This window comes from Oenanthe melanoleuca, chromosome 3 (genome assembly GCF_029582105.1).
Source record: "Oenanthe melanoleuca isolate GR-GAL-2019-014 chromosome 3, OMel1.0, whole genome shotgun sequence".
Lineage (NCBI taxonomy): Eukaryota > Metazoa > Chordata > Aves > Passeriformes > Muscicapidae > Oenanthe > Oenanthe melanoleuca.
In genome coordinates, this window is record NC_079336.1 from 63,283,886 (window position 1) to 63,307,167 (window position 23,282).

General features: G+C 37.1%; 1 protein-coding gene across 9 annotated transcripts in view; it reads left to right on the top strand.

Annotated features, from left to right (window-relative positions):
- The window catches only part of STXBP5 (syntaxin binding protein 5), a 101,604-nt gene that overhangs the window by 14,358 nt on the left and 63,964 nt on the right, over positions 1-23,282 (top strand). For all 9 annotated transcript variants that reach the window (XM_056486828.1, XM_056486819.1, XM_056486821.1 and 6 more), the window contains exons 3-4: positions 13,040-13,121; positions 13,909-14,009. In XM_056486828.1, the coding sequence (XP_056342803.1) occupies positions 13,040-13,121; positions 13,909-14,009 (183 nt within the window). The remainder of the gene's footprint in view (positions 1-13,039; positions 13,122-13,908; positions 14,010-23,282) is intronic.

Sequence of the window (23,282 nt, forward strand, 5' to 3'; positions counted from 1 at the left end):
TGCCCTTGAATAAGTTTTAAAGGAGAAATGCTACTCTGTGCCTTTTCTCAGTGGTCTCAGTGTGCTACCAGAGTAATTGTAACCAATTTGACAAAGAAGATACTGCTAATGCTTGCTATTTTCAAATACAGAGTAACAGACTGGCATTTCTAGGAGTATAATCTCACTTGCTGTAGAAAAACTTATTCGAAGAGACTATTCTTGCAAAATATTTCTGAAATTATATTTCTTGTCAAACTCAAATTATGCGATTACAATACAGGTAAAATATTTAAACACGTAGTTTGAAAGCTTCTTCCACGTAGTTAATTCTACAGAAATACCACCCTAAAATTTTCAGAATAACAGAGGATTCTCTACCTTTATTTATTTGCTACAGTACAGACAATAACTGTAAATTATACAATTGTAGTTAATTTGGGGGAAGTTCACTTATTATTGAATTAAACTCAGTTGTTCATACTTGTTATTAGTGTTGTGATGGACAATGTGTAAAGATAATCAGTGTAAGTGCATTTTGTATGAATCATACTGTACTGCTATAAATATATAATTTTCAGCTCCTAAAAAAAAAATGTTAGACAACTTTAGTAATCTAAAGTATCCTAGTAGCTCAGTGCTGCCCACAGCTGTTATTTGGTATATCTCTGGTTGTCTTTTTTATGAGTTCTAATAATGCCCTTCAAAGAGCTAATTTTCTTGATGTTTGACTGGAATACATGGGTCAGTCTATCATGGTGGTTTTTACTTTTGCAACAAGCCACTAATTAATGTTTCTTTCTTCATTTTTATTTAATGAGATGATATTGTTTCTTTTATAGTTGCTGTTTTGTCTTGTTAGAAGTTGTTTGGTAATAGAAACAATTTCTACTTTTCCCTTGAAATCTCATCTTTAAATTTGTCGGCATCTCTGTGACTGCTTTCTGTCAGAAAACAATTCTTAAGAAATACTTCTTTTAGTTTTTCATTTGTGGTTTATAGTATAGTCCTTTTTCTAGTAGAATTAATTGTAGCCCTTGTCCATTAATAGTTTCCAGGAATGTAACTATCCTGTGTCTCTGGTGATCTGGGGTGAATGATTTAACTCTTCCCTCTTCTCTGCTTCAAGAGGATCAAGTTTGTGCATGGTGTGGTTTGTGAGGAGGAGTAAGGCTTGATTGTGTTGAAATGTTGTTGTCCTGATTCTGAGGTCTTGTACCTGGCAGTGAATTTGAAGACTGCTAGTTCTCTGCAGACTCACCAAGTTTAGAGAGTTGAGCAGACTGAGTGTATGAGGGGAAAAATGAGTAGTAATCAGACTTCAGGTTGCAGTGCCTAATGTATCAATTGGGAACTTTTATAGTCCATTGTTACAAAAGAAGTAGGGATCCTTTTCATCCAAAACACTTCCAGATTTGTAATGCTTCAAAGAGCTAAAGTGAATCTTCATGCAGTTAGCCAGAAAAGGCTCCTTAGCTTTTTCTCTTAATATATATGTGACTTGAATTTTGATCTGGTGGAGTTCTTTACCATCAGGAAGTCTAATGCTCTTCTTGTTGGTTTTTTTGGGTTTTTTGATTTGTTTTTTTTTAAAGTTTACACAGAGGTACTGGCCACTGTAAATATACAGTGGGATTATTTGTTCCTGTTTTCATTGCTATTCTGCTGTGCTGACATTTGAAAGAAGAAATAAACCTTAAACAGTACCTTGTAAAGGTAGTATTTATTCTCTTCAAACTTTTCTAGTGGAATCTTGGAAACAGTAGTTTTCCCCTATGCATTTTTTTTTTCCCTAGTAAATGTTTGAGGAGCACCACAGCTGACTTGTCTAGCACATCAGCTCAGATGTTTACTGTTCCAGCCTATATTTGAGCCTCATGTGTTTTTTGTTCCTAATCATGGAAAGCACACATAAAACTTCCACAGTTTACAGATTCTAGTTGTAGCTGGCTGACGATTACATCTCTTTTCCTATCAGATTTTTGATGGAAGGTGTTATAGAAGTGAACTTCCAAAACTAATTTTAAAAATTTAATTTTCTCTATTGCTGAGTAGAAAAAGTTATCTGATACTCAAAACATTAAACCAAATATTTAATCAAAAAACATTAAACACTGAATTATACTGCATAAATGCAGGTTCTAACTCAAAGCAGGTCTGAATTGATGGGGCTGCAATGCCACATTAATTTTAATGATCTCGATTTGGGGCTTAGAAACTATCTTGAGGTTGAATGAAGAGTCCAGACAGTGCTTTTCTTTTGTCTGAGCCCTTGGATATTTTCATGTTATGGCATTTCTGAAATGTCCTTTTTCACAGCTGGAATCTTCCATAGTGAAGGTAGGAAACCTTGTCTATTTGACATTTGTAACTTCAGGCTTTAACATTAAAACATCAGTAAAGTTCTGGACTGTAGTGATAGTCTGCCTCAAATAATAAGTGATTTTTTTTTTTTTTTTTTACTTTTTTAAGTTTTCTTTATGGGGTAGTACTGTGACTAGTGGTGATGATCAAGGATTTTTGTTTTGTTTTTAAATATGCATAATTGGTAGGTTTTATCTTTTAACTAAACAGAAGCCGTTTCACTTTCTTGTAAGTGGTTCTTGTGTAAATATGTTGTTGAAGATTCCAGTGAGAACCAAATTGCTTAAAAAAAGTTCAAACTTCCTTAGTTTTTTTTACTTCAATAACAGTCACTTTGTAGGTAATAATTTTGAGGAATCTGGCTATTTTTTTTGTTCAAGCATATCTTTGTGCAGACTTGCTCTTTATATTGCTTTCTCTTTACCATGGTAAAAAAAAAGTGAAAGGAACAGTGGAAATGTGAATGTGTTCTCTTGGCACCTGGGGAGCAGGGTGGTAGTGAAGGAGATGGAAGTGCTGTGTGGAAAGGAAAACCTCTACCTTTTCTGCAGCTTTTCTTTTACTATGTGGGAAATGTACATAAATGCTCAAATTTCTTTACAAACCCAAACCCCTGAAGCTCTCCTTGCTCCTAATAAATCAGAGATCTAACTATAGACCTTCAGTGCTTGTATTTTTTCTCAAGATTGTCTTTTGGTGCAGAAATATTGGCAGATACTTCTGTTAAGGTGCAGGATTGTGGAAGAAACTTGGAAGTTCTGAGCAGCATAAATAGCCCCTTTATGTCTTTGAGGGGCTTGAAACAACCATTTGCTTTATATGGCACTTCTTCAAGTTCCTTTGGAACTGAAATGGTTTCAGTTATGTGAAGTGAGCTGTGATATATGGATATATATTATTTTGGATACTTTCATCTAGAGGAAAGACACACATTTTCACTGTGAAACTTGCTACTGTATGACTCAATCTTTTAGTACTGTTACATGCATGTTGTAACTCTTGAAATGCTTCCTGTGACTGCACAGAGCCTGTATTTAGGACATTGAGGTACTGCTTTGGATGGGATATGGGCCTAATCTGGGTTTCCCCCCTCTAGCCAGCTTCCTTCCTCCCCACTTTTCAGCTTCATATTTTCATAAAATTTATGGCAAATTATTATCTGAAGACTTCTTCCTCTTCAGTCAAAGCTGATTGAAATAGCTCTTCAGACTCAGATTATTTGTTCTGCTAGTAAACCAAACATTCTTGTAATAGGAGTGCAGATAAGCACTGCCTGAAGTGTCAGACATCACTTAGAATCTGACAAGCACTGGAAGTAAAGCGAATAAGAAATGGGGAGATTTTCTAAAGTATCAGAAAAAAAATCACTGAGGCTACAGTTGCAAGATAATACCTTCCCTCCATTTCGTAAAGTACTAGGAAAAACTGAAGGAGAGATGTATAGTATAAGTGCCTTGAACTGCTTTTTCTGTTGATGATCTGTTTTCCATCTTGTTATAGTCTTAAATTGGGCCTTGGGTACTTGGAAATCTCATAACACTTTTGAATTATCCTCTTCCCAGTGCTGAGAAAAACTCTTGGGTTTCTGAAACTCACAGCTTGTCCAAAACAGTAGCTCTGTATTTATACTCCCATGGGAACTCCTGAGCACTGTCCAGTGGTGCATTTCTTGGGAAAGGACCTGTCTGAAGTCCTCAGGTACACTGAGAAAGAAGCAAACTACAGGATCTATTTTGGCACCTGCAACAAATTTTAAGAGAAGAGTTAAAATGGGATGGGTAGAGTTATTTTTAAGGCTATGCTTTACAACTTAATATTCAAGACACATGTTTTAATGGCAGTTTTTAAATGTGGCAATTTAGGTTTTGTGAGTGAGCACTTATCTTTCTGACACTTAAAAAAATCAGGCTGAATAATGCAAAAAATTTACAATTGCTGTTGTGCTAGTGCATTAACTTAAAAAAATTACCATTGTGCATTTGAGGGGATGTGAATTAAGGTTGCATAAGCAACTCCTAGGGACTATGTCAACCTTTCAATAGTCCGTGTCTAGTTGGATTTCTGGTACATACAAACCATAAAAATATTACTTTATGCAACAGTGGTATGTAGCTATTTTTGTGGTGTTGAGCCCTGTAATAGCAGAAATGCCTCAACAACATAGCTTAGTATAACGACAGATATTTCCACAAAACAGTAATTTCTTTTAATGGTTTAGCATGTATTTTTTCATGTTCTATGAAAAGCCTGAAAAAATGCAAGGCACTCTAGTGAGTGAGCATTGGTTTTGCATATTTAAAATAAGAGTTCTAGCTCCATGGTATGCCTTGTTTATGCGAGGACATTGTTTTCTCTCTTGATTTTTGTGGAATAGTGCCATCTACTGAGTTGTTGGTTTTGTACCTTGGTTTTCATTTGTGGTGGTAATTTTGAGCATACCTATAAAATGGTCACTACTCTTTTGATAGTAGTGAAACAGTAAGTTTCTCAGTCCTTTGGTGATATGCAAAACTAAAAATTATGCTAAAGTGGGACCTGAGGAGGCTTAAGGTAAGATAAAATGAAAAACACTGTCTCAGTGTTATAAAATACTTAAAGTAGCACTTAAAGGATAGCTGTGATTGCTCACACTTGAGGCTAGTTTAAAAAAATTTGTGTCATTTTGAATGAGAATATTTAAGAAGTCTCTACTTCTGCTTTGAGCAGATGAGGGAAACTTTGACCCAAGACCTGTTTATTCCATTATGTTGAATTGCTAGGGTTTAGATATTGCTAGCTGAAATACTTAAAAAAGCATCAGCAGCTTTTTGTGATGCTATGCCTGTGAACATCACGTGGGGTGTTTGGAAGGTCTTTTAGCTTGTGACTGCTATGAGTCTGGGCACAGATTGTCATATCAATTTGGTATAGACAGAAGAGGTAAACTTGTACCTGCCACCTGGATTTGGGATCTAAGTATCTCCATCTTGCCTATACCATGGAAGCATTGGTACTTCTAATCCTTGACCCACTTAGTGCTTCAACAAGTGACCTTGCTCGTAGCTACTTCAAAAAGCTGTGTAAGCAGAAACATGGTATACCTGCATCACTGTATTGATAAAACTTCCAGTGCTTCAACTTTCTTCAGAAGGATATTTGGAAGAGGAAGTTATTTCCATCATCAGTACAATGATGCAAAATGATGCGGGAAGTAGAAGGGTTGGTTAAACCTCATCCACAAGTTGTCTGTTGAAGGACTGTGTCCAAAGGAAGGAGCTGATATCAGTACTGAGAGAGAAACTGCAGCAAAGTCTGGGGGAGAAATTTACATATGTGAGCAACTTTTATTTTAATTTGAGATCTTATTTAAGACCTCTTCCCATGCCTAGGTCACCTTTATCAAAGTGAGTGAGTAAAAGTGGCTGCATGAAGAGTGGTAGCAGTACCTGTGGTCTTACTGTAAATAACCCTGTAATGGTGTAGAAGGTTAATGAGGTACAGTAAAATTGGCTCAGGAAACTATGCTCACTATGAACTTTGTGGTGAGGGGGTTGGAGAATGGGCTTGTGTGTGAACAAAGTTGATATGGAATGACTGGTGATTACAGTTGGTCTTCTGTCACTTCTATCCAGTGGTTGGTGACTTGGAAATAACTGGAGAACTCTAGTCAGACAAGAGTTAAGAGCTATTTAGGTCGTGCTGTGTGAATGAAAAGAGATTTCTGGACCTAGCAAAATGCTTTACAGTCACAAATATGTGTTGACAGACAATAATTGATTGGGCAAGGATTGGCTATGTTCTTTGAAAATGTTAAATTGTCCTTTTATTAGATAATATCCAAAGTTATTTATGCTTTCATAAGCTAAATTAAATAAGTACATAAATTCATTTAGCATCTAGTTCTAGAACATTACACTTGTTAATGTTGCTCTTGGCAATGTTTGTACAAAATATCTGGACTCTGGGTAGAAACATCATTCTATTCCAAGTACACCTCAGTTCTAGGAGCCTAGAATGCCCCTGCTTTTATTCTTAGCCAAGAAGCTATGCATGTGAAGAGGAAAATCCTGGTTAGTTATTAATATTGTGACATAGTATGTAATAACATTTTGAAATTTGACTTGGAAACTAAGTCAGAATAAATGGATATAATGGAATCACGGAATGGGTAAATGGAAGCATGCAACAGAATACAAAGGTTTTTACCTCTGAATTTTGATGAATTTCTTCAAAAATACATAATTATTTCTTGGATTTACTCTTACATATGCAGTCTTTGGAAAAACTTCACTGAATAAGCTGTTACCACCCATTTCACTGCATCTAGTGTAGTCATAGGAACCAGTGTTTGTAACCATTTCCTACCCTTGTGTTCTAATGTTCTCCTCCTCTTCCCTGCCACCCAGAAAAAGTAGTCACCTTCTTTGCATTGTTAATGCTGAAATATAGATCTTAGGCTAAAGGAATACAACCTGTATCAGTAAACAAAGTGAATGAAATCAAGGAAACCCTGTAGCCTTTTTAGTTTTTTTTCTTGTTTGGTCTAAATTGATGTTTTTACCTCTTCATTTAATAGCATGCTTTGCCATCTGTGAATTGTGCATATTGAAACTTATCATTAAAACCAATCTTGTTTCTCGTTTAATTTTAAATCATTTTTTTTGGCATTTGTTTTAATCCAGTTTGCATTTGTACTGCTCAATTACATCTTGTTCCAATGAATGATTGCCTCTCACTGGCAACTCTGAGAAAATTCTACCAAATACAGCCTGTAGAGAAAATTTGCTGGCACTTTTCATAGCTGCTTGGGAAATGCTGTATTTGTGTATATTTATGCAAGCAACTTTGAAGTTTAAGAAGTGCTTTGAGCTCTGTGTGTTGCTAAAAAGTGGCTTGTACTTAAGTTACTGCTCCCTACCTATCAGTTCCCTATCAGTTTACATGCAAGCTAGTTCGGGCACTGTTTAATTTTAAAATACATGCAAATTGAAGCAAAAAAGGGTGAGTTTGTGCTTTAAAATTGCTACAACTGCTTTTATTCAAAAGCCAGTTAACAAACTTTTGCTGAGATCTATAGACTTTGGTATTTTTCAAAACAGAGCTCCTTTTCACTCTATCCATCTGAGATTATTTTCTTTGCAAGTTAACATGGAGTCATTTGGCTTCTAGTGTTTAAAGGAGCTGAGCATTGTTCTATAAACAAAGTGAATACTTAAGGAAGCTGCTCTGTACTTACGTGGGAATGAACATTATTGGTAGCTGATTTGAAAGTTGAGAAAGTCCAACCAGTTGTACTTACAGCCAGTTGTTTAGTCACCACTTCACTGGAAGTAATAAAGTTTTTTTGAAAGTTTGCAATAGCAAACAGCAGTAGTAGTTTGATATTCCTATTAAACTACTATGATATTTGTAATAGGATCTAACATTAATTTTTTAAATACTGAGCTTGTTATTGCCTTTGGTCCTAATCCTCCCCTCACCACCAAAAGGACAAATTATATTGTGTCTTGTTTGGTAGTACATGGATGTGAAAGGTCAAAGGGTGTTTTCTAGACAGTGTTTGACTGTAGTACTTTCTGACTTTTTGAATAACTTTCTTGCTAAATAACTGTCTCTTGACAGATTGTTCTTTGAGATGGTTGGTGTAGATTATATATGCGAAAGTAATAGTACTCATTAGATTTGATGAGATACAGTGGTGCATTTTTTAATTTTTTTTTAATGATTCAGGGTCTGATTAAGTGGAAAACTGCTATACATACATGACTGTAGTAAAATATGCAGGTATATTATGCAGTCCTGGAGAGCTGTATGCTGTGGAGTGGTATACATAAGAATGCATTGAGTAATCTGTTGGGTTTAGTGTTTTATATGCAATTCAAATCAGTGGTTTGTGCCTTTCTCTAGCCAATGATCTTTTATTGTCAAAGGTTTAAGTACTGTTAGGTGTTACAGCTATAGTTTTGAGAAGTATCTAGGAATGAATATTAAAAACTGCTACAGTTTCAGATTTGTCTTAATACTCTTGAGCTATTGTAACAGTGGCAAATCTGATACCTGGTCTGCCTTGATAGTATCAAGACTTTTTATCAGTGTAATAAAAAAAATATGTCAATATCTGTGTGGTGATAGTTTGGAAAATAATTTAAATTATAGATGTCTTTGTATACCTTAGGGTAATGAGCCACCTGAGCTGTAAGACAGGGACTGGAAGCAGAATAGACCCCCTGTAAATCAGGAGGAAGTAGTTAGTGACCTGCTGAGCCATTTAGGCTCTCATAAGTCTGTGGGACTGGATGGGATTCATCCACGTGTACTGAGGGAGCTGGTGGAAGACTTGTGAGGCTGCTCTTGATCATTTAGCATCAGTCCTGGCTACCCAGGAAGGTCAACTGGAGGTTGGCCAATGTGGCATCCATCCACAAGAAGGGCCAGAAGAAGGATCTGGGAAACTGCTGGCCTGTTAGCCTGCGCTTGCTGTCCAGGAAGGTTATGGAGCAGGTTATGGAACAGTGTGATGTCATGGCTCTTACAGGAGAGCCAAGGGACAGGCCCAGCCAGCATGGGTTTAGGAAACCGCATGACTTACCTCGTGCATGAGGGGAAAGGCTGCGGATGGTGTCTACCTGGACTGTAGTAAAGCCTTTGACTCTGTTTCCCACAGCATTCTTCTGGAGAAACTGGCTGCCCTTGGGATGGACAGGTGTACTCTTTGCTGTAAAAACTTCCTGGATGGCCAGACTACAGGATGGTGTCATATCCAGTTGGTGTTCAGGGTGCTTGGGTCTTGGTGTTGGAGCCAGTTCTATTTAATATCTTTACTCATGATCTGGGTGAGGGGATGGAGTGCACCCTCAGTAAGTTCTCAGATGGCACTAAGCTGGGTGGGAATGTTGATCTGGTGGGGCTGGGGAGGCTCTGCAGAGGGCTCTGGGCAGGCTGGGTCTGTGCTGATGCAGTACTGAGGCCAGCACTATGAGGCTCAGCAAGGCCGAGTGCCGGGGCCTGCGCTTCAATCACAGCAGTGTGACACTGAAGGCTTGGGGAAAAGCGTCTGGAGAGCTGCCCAGTGGAAAAGGACCTGGGGTGCTTTCTGACAGCCGACTGAACATGAGCCAGCCTGTGCCCAGGAAGGCCAATGGCATCCTGGCCTGTATCAGCAGGAGCAGGGACGGGGTTATATGTATTTATCCTACATATATACATATATATATGTATACTCAGCATGGTGTGGTCACACCCTGACTGCTGTGTCCAGCTCTGGGCCCCTCACCTTAGGAAGGACATTGAGGGGCTGGAGCATGTCCAGAGAAGGACAATGGAGCTGGTGAAGGGTCTGCAGTCTAAGTGCTCTGAGCAGCAGCTGAGCGAGCTGGGGGTGTTGAGCCTGGAGAAGAGGAGCCTCAGGGGGAATCTGATCGCACTCTACAGCTGCCTGGAAGGAGGCTGTAGCCAGGTGGGGTCACCCATTTTACATTTTAAAATTTTAAAAAAGAGTATTTTGAGGAGACAACTTGCATATTGCTAAATAAAATGCTTAGGTCTGAAGCTTGTCTGAAAAAATATCTTTTGGAAATGTTGTTTTTTCTTATAAATCCAAGGTCATACTGTGATTTTCTTGTGTATAACCTGCACTTCTAGCAGTTATGAAAATGACCACCAATGCTGGTACATAAGCATGTTATCTTTTTCTTCTCTTAGGCACAGCTGTTGTCTCTTGTTCTCAAAAAAAATATGCAGTGAAGAAAATGAAGTACTTGTGCTTTCCAGGGTTAATTTCCAAATGGCAGTGGGGAACATAGAATCAATATTCAAGGTACAGCTTAGAAGCTATTAAATTATCCGATTTGTTAATATTTGGAATTGTGGATGAAGCAAGAATAGTAGAATGAACTGCTTGGAATTGAAGGAGCAGGGATGGGTCTTTGATTAGAAAACTGCTCAGAGCAGAGTATTTCCTCTAGAGCAACCCTAGGTCTTTGGCAGAGAGTTTTTCCTGTCTACAAAATTAAAATGCTTTGCTCATCTTGTCATTATTCATTATAATTTTTGCCTGTTTTGGGAACGATGATGTAGTAGATGATCACTGCTTAGTACAGTGAGCTCTCTTGCCTAAAGCACACATACACAAGTGCAGCGGATTTGGGCGAACTGCATTCCCTGGGCTGCTGCCTGTTTTGTGTGGTTGAGAAATGCTTCACATGAACTGAAATGAGCATGTATTATCTTCTACAGTCAGTCTTTGTGACGTGCTTTTTCAATTCAGCATATCCCACAAAACTGGGAGGCTTTGCATTGCTTTAGAAAAGAAGATTAATGCTGGTTAGGAGGATGATATTAATTTGAGATGAGAAGAATAATTTTAGCTACTAGGTGAAAAAGTGAAGATGACATAATCCTTGAGTAAAAGAACTAAATAAGACTAGCTGAGAGGACTTTTTTTTTTTTTTTTTTTCCCCCCTTAATGACTATAGAAGAGGCCAGACTATTTTCACATCTGGATGTGAGGTTTCTACTCATTTGTCAAAGAGAGATTTGCTCTGACTATTTGTAACTTGTGTAATCTTACTCCCAGTGCTGCATATATACTGATTTCTGGAAAAATTATTCAGGTGTCCTGAAAAATGTGGAAGAATTTTTTGTTTAGGGAAACATTGAAATATTCTTAATAATGAAAATTTTGCTGACTAGTTATAACAGTGCTTCCAGAAATATTAGCATCAGAAGTGCTCGAAGAAAGCATCTGAGGAATAGAATTTGAAGGAAGAAATAACTTGAACAGTCTATGGACTTACGTTTTTCTGGGTCATATTCCTCTTATTTTGAAGCCAGGTAGCTGTAAATTCTCAATTCCAAATAAACTCCAGGTTTACGAACAAGGGCTGCATTTAATTATGTTGGAAAATATTTTTCAAGGGAGGGGCTGGGAAAGTATTTTATTAGAAAACTGTCTGTGTCAGTGCAGATAATCAAGTTTTAATATTCAATTTCTGTAAGCTTTTGAATTTCACATTTGAAAATTCTTTTTGTCTACTTCTGCAAATAATTCTTAATTCAAGTGAATGCAGATGCATGAGCAAGGCTGAAGGCAATCAGCTCCGAAACTTATATTATTCCTTGTGGATTTTTTCAATCTGACGATTTATGTAGTCAATCCATTGTTAATGTAAAATCAACAACTTTACATTAAAAGTATTCTGAGTTTGTGTAGGAAGATATCATTTATGGGAGCAACACCTTCTCTGCTCTTTTTTTTTTTTTCTAAAGCTATAAACTGTGACTGGAGTAGAGATGACTTCTTTGTAAAATAATTTACTGATAAGAGTGTAAAATACAAGCAAAAAAACAGGTGAGGCTCGCTGACTTCTTAAGTCCTTCCATGGCAGAACAAAATTAAATTACTGATTCTGTTTGGAAAAGAAAGCTGGTATTAAGTTTGGTGGATTATTCAACATCTGTCTAGTGTATATCTCACCACTTAGCTGGATGTCATGCAGATTCATTAGTCTAGAAGATGTGATTCAAGTTTAAAAGTTAAAATATAGCAGTGTGTTGAAGCAGACTTCTCCCTGCTGTTGTTCTACTTAGATTTTATTTTACCAGCTTAGACACTGAGCAGGAGGTGTGTTTGAGTTTTGTTTTGCATGCAGCCTAATAGGCTTTTCAGCCTTTCAAGTGCCTGTAGTGTGAATGAATGCACATGTTTTTTAAGAATTATCCCCTTTGGTTTTGTTCAGCAATTCCACAGTAAATGGAAAGCTTGCAGAATGGGTGAGAATTGTACTGTTGTCTTAATTTATGGCATATACTGAGAGAAAAAATTGTACATATAATCCCTGTTTTGCATACAGCTCTGAAATAATTTCCTTTCTTCCAGAAGCTAAGGTGCTTCTTTAAAACAAGAAGTGTTTAGCCCTGACAAATTGTAGTCCAGAAAACTGGGCATACAATGGTGATGAAATACTGACCAGTTTACGTAACCATATTTAAAATAGAATAGAATGTTTGCAACTAAAAAATGAGTTCAGTTTGGAGAAATGAAAGAATCTATTTTGCTGCTGCTTCTATATTCATTATGGAACGATAGGACTGATTTATGTGTGGCAGTGAAAAGGAGAAAGCTTTTGCTATCTCATAGCTGGTGTGAATCCGAGAAGTCTTGATACAAAGATCCTGAAAATTTACGTTATACATAATTTCCCATTGACTCCTCCATATTTTGACTACTGATCTTCTCATCCCTGTCACAGCAGATGTTTTTAACGTGCCTTGCATTATTCAGCTCTTTTCATCCTTAAGTAATGCTTAAATGGAGAGAAAGATCCATTGGCATTTGAAAAATGTAATCATCTGTTTATGATGCTGATTTGGATTACTTCCTTTAGTTCTAGTCCTGATATTTAACATTGTTAAAATAACTTCTTCATCATTCTTCAAGTTCTCTGTGATGAGGAATCTCTTAAATCTCCAAGTTTAGCGGCGATACGTAATTTTTATATTTCAATGTAGGCTTTTTAATTTTTGTGTTACTTTGTGGCATTTATAAATGACTGTTTTGATAACTTCTTAGCTCTGTGTGGTTAGATGTGTTGAGTGCACTAGCTAGAAGCAGGATGTTAGCCTGTGTCGATGTGCTATTAGTGAAAGGGAAAATGTTGGTTATTCTGTGTTTTGTTTGTTACATGCAACAATTATTCCTTAATGGTACCAATTCCAGCTTTGGTCGGCCAGGAGTTGAATGCTACTGTCAACATGACAGTGGAGCTGCAGTAATCCAACTTCAGTTCCTGATTAACGAGGTTAGTAAAATGATTTATGTGTAATTCAGAGAAGATACGGAGCCCATTTTCTTTAATTTTTCATTAAGCAAGCATTAAAATTAGCTGATATAAGTGATGTAGCACAAATAGCAAGCTGTAATAACACTTATAAATAAATTAAATGTTTTAGTTTTGGTAAATGCTTGACTAACTCCTGAAAATATCTTTATTTCTAAAGTACCCTTTTGCTGTAAACAAGAACTAGGAATATCTTTTCATGTCCTTGAACATTGCAAGTTATCTCTGGAAGTGGTGAAGTACATTTTCAATAGTACTACCAGTTTCAGCAGTAATTAATTTTATTTTGATAGAGTTACTGTCTTAGACATTAACTGAATAATATTGCCTCAGTTTCAGGTGTTTCTAGGGATGTAGCAGCTGGGATCTGACAGCAGTGCTGTTCTTGAGCTAGGGACAGGTTTCTGGAGGAATCTCACTAGCTTTGTCAGCACACAGATATTAGCAGTTCATTGCTTGATTTCTCTGCAGACATGGGCATGAGCAAAGTGATGAGCACACTGGAGAAAGTTCGTTCCCCATCACCTCTCAGTATAGCACTGAAGCAAATACGAGTGAGCTGAACAACATGTGATCACATCAGTTATCTTAATTCTACTACTTACAACTTATCTGTGCTATGTGCTGATGCACATGCTTATACTTTTTTTTCATTCTGGTAATAAATATGTAATGTATTTCCTCTGTGATGCTACACTGTTGCTAGAATTATGAAAACAGGTTGACTATAACATGTTTGTTCTCCTAGGGAGCTCTTGTGAGTGCCTTGGCTGATGACACCTTACACCTGTGGAACTTGCGCCAGAAGAGACCGGCAATACTTCATTCGCTCAAATTCAACCGGGAACGGTAGGGATTGGTTATTACTGCAGTGCCCACACTGCGTGCTGTTGTAAGGTCAGATCTTATCGATGCAGTCCAAGTCATAACGTGGTACATCATTGAAACTGGGCTTACACTGGGTTTGAATTTCAATCTGTTAGGACCTTAAAGTAGTTGTGAATAAGACACGCTAGTGACCTAAACTGAGATACCTTTTCTATCACGTCGTGTTGCATTGCTGAATGTCAATCTTCATATCTACAAAATGGAGGGATAGAATAATTTGAATGTATGTCTTCAGAGGAATTTTGGAACTAGAGAAAGTGTGTGCACCAGCAAGACAACCATGAAAACTGGTTCAATTTTTTTTTACCTGGAATTTTTTCTCCCTTGATGGCAAAGCAGAATTCTGCAGTTTTAGAAATCTCATTTTTATCAGAGTACCTGGAAACCACTTGCATTTTGACTAAAAATTTTTATACTAAAGTAATAGAATTGTCAAGCTAGAGAGACGTGTAAGATTAAATTTCTAAAAGTCGGTTGACTGAATTTCTGAAAAATGTCCTTTGTTTTAAAAGCAAGTATTCCTTCCCTTTTAGGAGGTATTCCTTCTTTTCCAGTATATTTAAAGTCTGGAATGCTGTTTGGTTTTGAACAGTATGCATTAGAGATGGACTGCTTGGGGAGCTAGAGGATATTAGTGAGAACTCAGAATAATCTGTGACTTGCATTTCTTTTGAATAGGGCAGGAGGTAATAAATTTTAAGTGATAGATAGCATTAGAAAAAGTTAAATATTTATGTAAAACCTTCTAATGTAATGTCATGCAATGTGCTAAACAAACTGTTGGGTGGGTGAAATTGTAACCCTGTAGATTTAAAGAGCAGCTTATGAACAAATTTGTCAGGAACAACATAAACGCAGATTAATGGAGTTTCTTTTTATAGAGGATTAAGTGATTCCAAGTCCCTTTTGAAATTATTTCTGTGATCACTGTGCATAAAATCTGATCAGGGCCTGTAGGAATAGGACAAGGGGTAATGACTTTTAAGTGCGAGAGGGTAGATTTGGATTGGATATTGAAAGAAATTCTTCACTGTGAAGGTGGTGAGACACTGTAAATGCAGAAAAGTAGTGGGTGCCTCATCCCTGGAAGTGTTCTAGAACAGGTTGGATGGGGCTTTGTTCAACTATGTGCTAAATATGTGCCTGCCCAAAGCAGGCGAGTTTGGCTAGGTGATCTTCAATGACCCCTTCAGGCCCAGACAATTCTGTGATTCTGAACTTTATACAGAAAACAGAAGGCTTTGTTAATTTGAGGCAAATTCTCTGCCCAAAGGAGTGGCAGTGTTCCTTTATGCAGCATAAAAGTCAAATGGAGAGAAATGCAGTTTTTTACCACTGGTTTAATGAGGAATGTTCAAGTATAAGAGATACAGTAGTTCACACTGAATTTTCTACTTCTCCCTTTTTTTAGTGACTTTTCTCTTACTTGTAGTGTCTGCATAAGTATAAAATTAGGGTTCATATCCTGAAACCACACTTAAACATGGGCTTCTAACTAATGCTTTAAAACAGATACCTGAAGAGGTGATCCTGATAGTGCACAAACCTGTTGTAGGCTGACTTAGAGTTTTAGATGTGTGGGTATCTTTGGTTAAGCAAAGTGAAAGTTTTAAACTATCCCTTTTCTGTAAATGCCAGTAGCAAAACCCATCACAGGGAGTTGAGTGGGGGTAGAAAGGAGTCTTGGTCACTGATACTGCTTTAGTGGCTGACTTAGTTACTAATCCTGTCTTTCCAAGAGGTAATGAGAGTACCAGTTACCGTGAGTGGTGTAAACATATCTTAAAACAAGGGCTTATTCTTCTAGCAATTTTAATTTTAAAGTATCTGTTATAATGACATATAAAAGTAGCCAGAACACTTAAGATTCCCAGACCTGTACCTCGTCATAGCCACTTAGATCATGCTGGATGACTGTTAATTGTTTTCAAATATTCTGTTTTCTTTTGACTAGTTAATGAAATACAAATTTATAAGATAATATGTAATTTCATAAGGTAAATATTTTGAACTTGAACTGCAAAACATTCATTGTTGAATAATTCTAGCTAGGGGCCTTTATAACACACTGTTCTTCGTAATTCATTATACCTAATAGTTTCAATATGCTATATGAATCCGAAATAAATGGGCTTTTCTTAGGTCAGTTTTATACTGTATATTAACAACTAAGTTTATTGAGGAGAGTGTTCATGATGTAAATTAATTATGCGCAGTCTGTTTCTTCATGCCTTTCTGGAAATGTGTCAAAGGGCTTTGGAGGTCTTTGGTGGTTTTATTCCCAGCCTATAGTCCATGTCCACTTCCTGCCACTCATTTCTGCACTTGCATTGTGCTGTGTTGTGTTCTTCCTAAAGGAAAAGTACTTCTCTGTCTCCACTTGACCCACCCCCTGCCCCTCACCAGCCAAAACTTGTTCTTTCTCATGGTGTTTTAATACCAACAGTCATTGGATTTATCAGCAATTCTTGTCTGCTAGTAATAACAGTCCCTTGGCTGGCTCCACAGCCATCCATTTATCTGTGTTTGAGACACAGACATCAGCCCTTTATCTTCTGGGAATCAAGAGCTCAAAGGGATCTCACTGTTGACTGATGTTTATAAAGTTGTTAGACAATGGACTCTAATATACATTAGCCCCCTAAAATCAGGAGCTCAAAAGAGTTTCAGTTTGGACCACTGTTTATAAGGTGGATAGCAAGAGTGGGCTTTAGTTGTAGTAATTTTTCATCCTGGCCAATTTGATTTGGTAACTTTCTTTGACTGTTCAACAACAAAAATACTATTCCACTTTGATTGTTATTCAGACAAGAAAAATAAATTTCCAAGGCTGTTTGTTAAAAGCAGATGTTCATTAGACACCTGTTAGTTCCTGGGAACAGACGGGTGTTTCTGATAAGCTCAAGGGGAGTTTAGTCCAAGTGCAGCTCATCAAGGCTGGGGCATAATGAGCATTTCTCAGATCAGAGAAGTCTGTGTTCTGGGTGGCAGAGGCATGCAGCACCACAACTCATACCATGACTAAAGTCAGTTCCTCTTGGTCTCTACTTTCTCAAATCACAAGCATGAAGTTGTTATAAACCTAATTAATAAAAATTTTAAAGTATTTTATGGTGAAGAATCAAGATCTGTTCATAAGGATAATTAACTTCTGAAACAGAATACTTAAAGTATTTTGTGTACTACAACATAGCCTTGTAACTGTCTTCTCTAATGATGGTTTGTTAGTTTATGAAGGGAGTTTCAATATCTTGGAACTCATTATATGACTAAAGCAATTATTGTAGTGGCATCAGCATTTGCTCTAGGACTCTGTTGAGGCAAAGGTTTAAAATTATTTAACTGGTTTGGTTTACCTGGAAGTGTGTTGAAATTGCAGAAAAGCAGTATATGTGTCCAGTTTCACAGGAACTGAACTTTAACCTGTCACAGGCAATTTTTTATTCAGATTTTGTTTCTTAATAACAATTTCATATGTGAGGTTTAGATTTGAGCTAAAATGTTGTCTTTAGCATAGAAAGCTAACCGTAGCAGTTAGCTACCCAGATGAAAGGATTTTCTTAGTTTTGAAAACTATTCTTTAACTGTGTTTAAAAAAATCAAGTGATAAGGCTATGACTTCAAAAAATAATTCTGTAGTCTTCTGGCACAGCCTTTTAACAGCTCTGCCCGTCATTTAGTCATGTGGAAGAACTACTGCCCAGTGTCTAACTACAATATTTCTAGATGTCATATTTGTTTATCCTCTTGGTAATTGAATTTAGCTACCTCACTTTTAGGTGTTTTAAACATCTTAAGATAAAAACCTCAGAGCTAGCTTGTTTATAAATGCTTGTGTTTTGTGTTTAAATATTTTGTAAACTTACCTGAAAATTTGAGTTTGAATCTGTAAATTATTTTAGAATGCAGTCTCCTGTATATGACAGGAAAGTGATGTGTATTATTGCTTTTCTACTCATGACTTTTAAGAGAGGGACTGGTGAATAAGAGCTGATTCTTTTTAATATAATTCTGTGCCATTACAGGCTTTGTTCTGATTTATGAAAAATGTCTTTGGGTAACTTACATCATGTTAGATTTGAGCAAAACATTTCTTTAAAAGCAATGGCCAAGAGTCCTGAAAGATGCTGCTTTCTCTTGAATCATTAAATTAATAAAGAATCTTTGGATAACAAACTGAGCATTAATGCATTCATAGCTCCTGACTGCCTTTTGTAACAGTGATGGTTAGTAATTTGAATCAAGTCTTCTGAAGGAGGAATTGCTGAGGTTTTAGATGTCTAACAAATCAGTTAGCTGAAGTTACTGACAGATGTCAAGAGCTCAGTGCAAAACAAGCTAGCTCAAGTTTTTTTAACCTTTTGGTTGCTGCATCTGTGTGTTTTTGTAGCTGCTTTATGTTCTAGTTACCAAACAAGAGTTAGGAGATAGTGAACCAGTGTCATGCTTGGCCACTGTTCCTCAACTGTGAGAAGCAGTGCATAGGGGCCAGGACAAAAATGCATAATGATGTGGAATAGTTGTTTGTGTGACTTGTCATGCAAAAGTGTTTAAATACTACCTCTTTTCAGAATGCATAATGCAGTGTGTGAACTTAATACCTCAGGTTTTGTACTTTTCTGAGATGTCTTCAGTCGATCACTATCTATTTCCTTTGCATATCTATGTATAAGTATCTTAGACACAAGATTGTTGTGTGTTAACAAGCAATGCTAGATTCATGTAAAACTTGCTTTAACTCAGTAGAAAATAAAAATGTTCAGGCTAGCTCTGAAATAAGTGTGGTTAAAACATCTTATTAGCGTAAATATTGAAAGCATGTTTTGAGATATATACATACATAGCTAATCTGACTTTAGTTTCCTGTTGTGCAGAAATTGTTAAACTTGATACTGATCTAAGTTGTGAGAAGTCAAACATACATCACTAACAGGCAGGAAGATCCACAGATCATGTTTGAGTGGGTGAAGTGATAGACTAACTTGAATTAAAAAAAAGAAAGTAGCATGAGATGACAAATTTTAGGCCCCTTTTCCAGCCAAAGCAAACCAGCTTCGTGTGCAAGTATGAAAAATTTGTTTCATTATCCAAGACTTACGTCTTTCCTGAGCTGACATTCCCTGTTCTAATGCCAAAGGAAAGTTTGTCTTTATGGTAAGTCACAAAGCAAGAATGGTATAAAAATAGAACTGTTTCGTGCAAGTGCTCTGCATATCGATCTCTGAATGTCTTGATAGCAGTTTAATTTTTAATATGTCAACTTCTATGCTGTGGGTTGTAAATTGTTGTCCTCAACATGGAACTGCATAATTCAGAGTTACAAAATTAGGCTTAAAATATCTTTGGTTTTCTCTCCTGCTGTAAACAGCAGCTTTAACATTGTGTTTGGAACATTCTCTACAGAGAATGGAAAATCCCACTTATATTTACTTGCTAATAATAAGATTTTCAAGTTCTATTGGCACATATGTTACCTTATTAGATACTGTAACTGTGATTCAGCCTGTGCCTTAGCAGACTTGAGAGTTTTCTTTCATCTTGAATTTATAAACTGACCAATCCTGCCACTTTGTGGATGGCAGAAGGACATACAGGCTGTCTTGCCTGTGAGAGCAGGTGGTGACAGACATTGTTTATAGGGTTTTGGATCATTTTTCACACGTAACTAAGTTTGGGGTTTGTTTTCTTTTTTTCACACTTTTAAAAGTGACTTTCTTTGGAGTGAGAGGAAATTATCACTGTGTGTGCATGCCTTCATGGTGTCATGTAAAGCCTTTTACCTAGTGAGCTTAAAATTTTAACTCAGTGATGATTAACTAGGACATGTAATTAGAAGGAGTTTGATCTTGTTTCAAGAAACTAGCAGAAGAAAATTAACTTATTGACTCTCTGGATTTGTCATATCTGTGAATGTTTCTTTAACAAGGATCACATTGCTTTGAAAAATGTTTTCTTGAGGCCATGCATGCGTGCAGAGTTCCATATGTCAGTGTGGTTGATGGAAATGAAATTGTATCAGTTGCCTTCTGCTGCTTTTATTACTGAGGCTGAACCAAAATGCTGAGTCCTATCACAGAAATTTCAAATTTCAGAGAAACGATTTTAAATTGCCTCAGTTGCCCTGTTAGCTATACTTTTCACATTGACTTTCACAGTGATATGAGGCATATACTGGCCAAATGCCACATTGTTGGGCAGAATTTGACCTCTAGTCTTCAAGTTATGCCTAAATGACAGGCTCCTCCATCAGTGATAGGAATAATTTTTCTGTCTTGTGTGGTAGGGCTACATGGCCATTTTTTTCTTTGGTCAGAAGTTGACTCCCCACATGCATTTTGAGGCAACTGATTAGAAAACTAAGAGACACTAAAAAAATCTGAAACTTTATTGCTGCTGATCAAATACCCTGCACAATATATTCGTGAACTCCTCTTGGTGTGTCTGATATGCCAGTGATCTGGTTACTTTTTGTGTCATCCCAAGGTACTTGAGTCTCTTGTTGTGACACGTGCTTACTCCATCTTGACACTGGAGTCTACCACAACTCAGCTACTGCAGAGAGGTCCTTCTCAGCTGTCTGAAGAGGCAGCCCTTCAAGTCAATGGATTTGGGGAAGCACCATTTGGAGTCCTGTTGAGGGATATAAATGGAATTGAACTACCTGCTTCAGTTCTTATGATACACTGCATTTACCCACATGTTCTTTTGGTGGGGCATTTTTGGGATGCATTGAGGATTTCTTCCTCTGCATATGCCTTCTGGTCTTTGAGGCCTTTTTTGTACAGGTAGATGTTCTAAGCTTATTGAAGTTATCAGATATGGAAAAAAGCCCCTTTTGCAGCAGTCAGTTGATATCAAAGCTACTGCTTGCTTCAATCAGTATTTTGACACTGGCTTTTGACTTTTTAAGCCCATGGAGGACTTTGACAAGAGTCCATGGATATGGAGTCTTAACATCAGAATTAAACTTCTCAGCTTCTGAATTTTAGTAGATGTCACTCCAAACCAAAATGTTTATAAAAATGTAAGTTTATGGTGTAATGATATGTGGGTTTTGAACAAACCGTCCTCCCAGGTTCCAGTGCGATTGCCACAAAGAATTTTTTTCGTTTGTGGAGACAAAATCTGTCCTGCTATCCCTGCAAACATCAAAAGAAGTCCATGCAGCATTGGAAGACTTACATTGTTAACACCTAATGAAGAAATTTTGAGGAAATTAAAACATAGAAAAAAAAGAGAAATTCAACAGTACAATCCAAACTGTAATAATAACTTTTACACATGGGACAAAGCAAAAAAAAATTCAGTAGCAATATTCTCTCCCCAAACAGCATCAGGGGTGGCCTTAACCCAATTACATCGTTTGGGTTGCTAGTTGAGCAAAAACACCAAAGCCATCTCCAATGCACTGAGTGACATGTTAACGGATGTCAACAGTGTGAAAAAAGCGACCCTTCAAAACAAAGCAGCAATTAATTATCTGTTGCTAACTCATGGACATAAATGTGAAGAATTTAAAGGAATGTGCTGCATGAACCTGTCCAATCATTCAAAATCAATTCATAAGAACATAAAACAACTACAAGAGGGTGTGGCAAAACTTAGAAAAGCTACTAAATCATGAATGGATAATTTGTTTAACTTTTTTAACCTCTCGCCCTTGTAGAGGGAAATCTTAAAAGTTGGGTTTTATATATTAGTAAAAATTGTTATTCTCGTTGTTGTCTTCCTAATAGTTTTGCCTTGTGTTCTTCATTGTATCCAGAAAGCTTTGGACCAAACCATGAAGGAAGTCTTTTTGGTGCAAACAGAGGGGGGAGATGTGGAAGTCCAGGGTATTTCCCTGACTCCTTTGGGGATGCAAAAACCCCCATGGCAGACCCCTCTGAGACCCCCAAATGGTGCCCAAGAGCTGCAGGGGCTGGATTTAGCTCCTTGGGAGAGTTTGCCAGCACTGAGGGAAGAATCGCAAAACATGGAAGTTAGCGGAGTGTAAATTAGAATATTAGAATGTAGAATAAGTGGGTTTTTAGATTGTTTATATTAAGGGCCATGTGGTCAAGATGGAGAAACCTGGGTGTGGTGGGCTCCTTCTTCTTCATGTCATCCATGTTGGGGAGGCATCCTGGGAACCACAGATTGGATGGGAAAAGAACTGGACATTGTAAAGAGATTGCATGGCATTGGAAAGAGTCTGTAAACATTGTAAACGTAGTTTTAGGTATAAAAGATTTGGCACAGCCCGCCTGGGGGTAGTTCTGTGATGGTCGCTTTGCAGAGCGGACCTGTGTCGGGCTGATTGAAACCTTTCAGAAGATAAGATAAATAAATAGCCTTGCAACAACACAAGGTCGTCTGAAGAAGCTTTCTTGCTGGGAACTCCAAGAGAAGCCAGACTCCTGACCGCCTGAATGTCCTCTCTGAGGAGGTCTCACGCCTAGAGAGACCCTCGAGGTGGGACAGTGCTGTCTCATATGTGAAAGGTTGAGGATAAAGGTGTGCAGAATACGGCTTTGATAGCTTAATCTTTTGCTTTTATTTTGCCTAGACAATAATGATCTTAGCAGCTGTGTACTTACAGTTACTGCAGACCTATAAAGATAGTTTGAGGCACTAGAAATATTTTAGTGACTTAACAATAAAACCTGTTATCAATGTTTGTCATGCTTCAAAGTATTTGTCACTCTGCTTTGTTAAAGCAGTGAAAAATTCTGAAGAATAATGCTTCATAACGCAGTAGACTAGGAAAAGGTAAAGATTAATTTAGAAGGATTTCTGCTGTCATACTAGTACAGTCAAGTTAACAGTCTGCCATTTTTTCTTAATATTTCCTCTTAAAAACCTAAGTCTTTGAATAATGTATTAATTTAGTAAGTTGTGTTCTTTAATATTTCTGTAATTAAATTCCTGTAGGGAGTATTATCACTTGCTGTATTAATTGTTTTGATATATGTTGTGTAACAGCAGCAGTTAAGATTTTTTTTTTTTGTAGTTTTGACAGATTATCGGAAAATATACATGGTCTGCAGTTAAGAACGGGAATCCTTTCAGCAGGTTTACAAAAAAGCTTATCAAAGAATCTCCTGTCATTTCTAAGACACTCTCATAAGCAATATCCTAAATTAATTTTAATTAGCATAAGAACAGTAAATATTTTTCCATTATTTTTCCCTGTGGATGTGCCACTTGCTTTTCTGTATATAATTTTGTTTTCTTGAGCTATTATTTCAACTC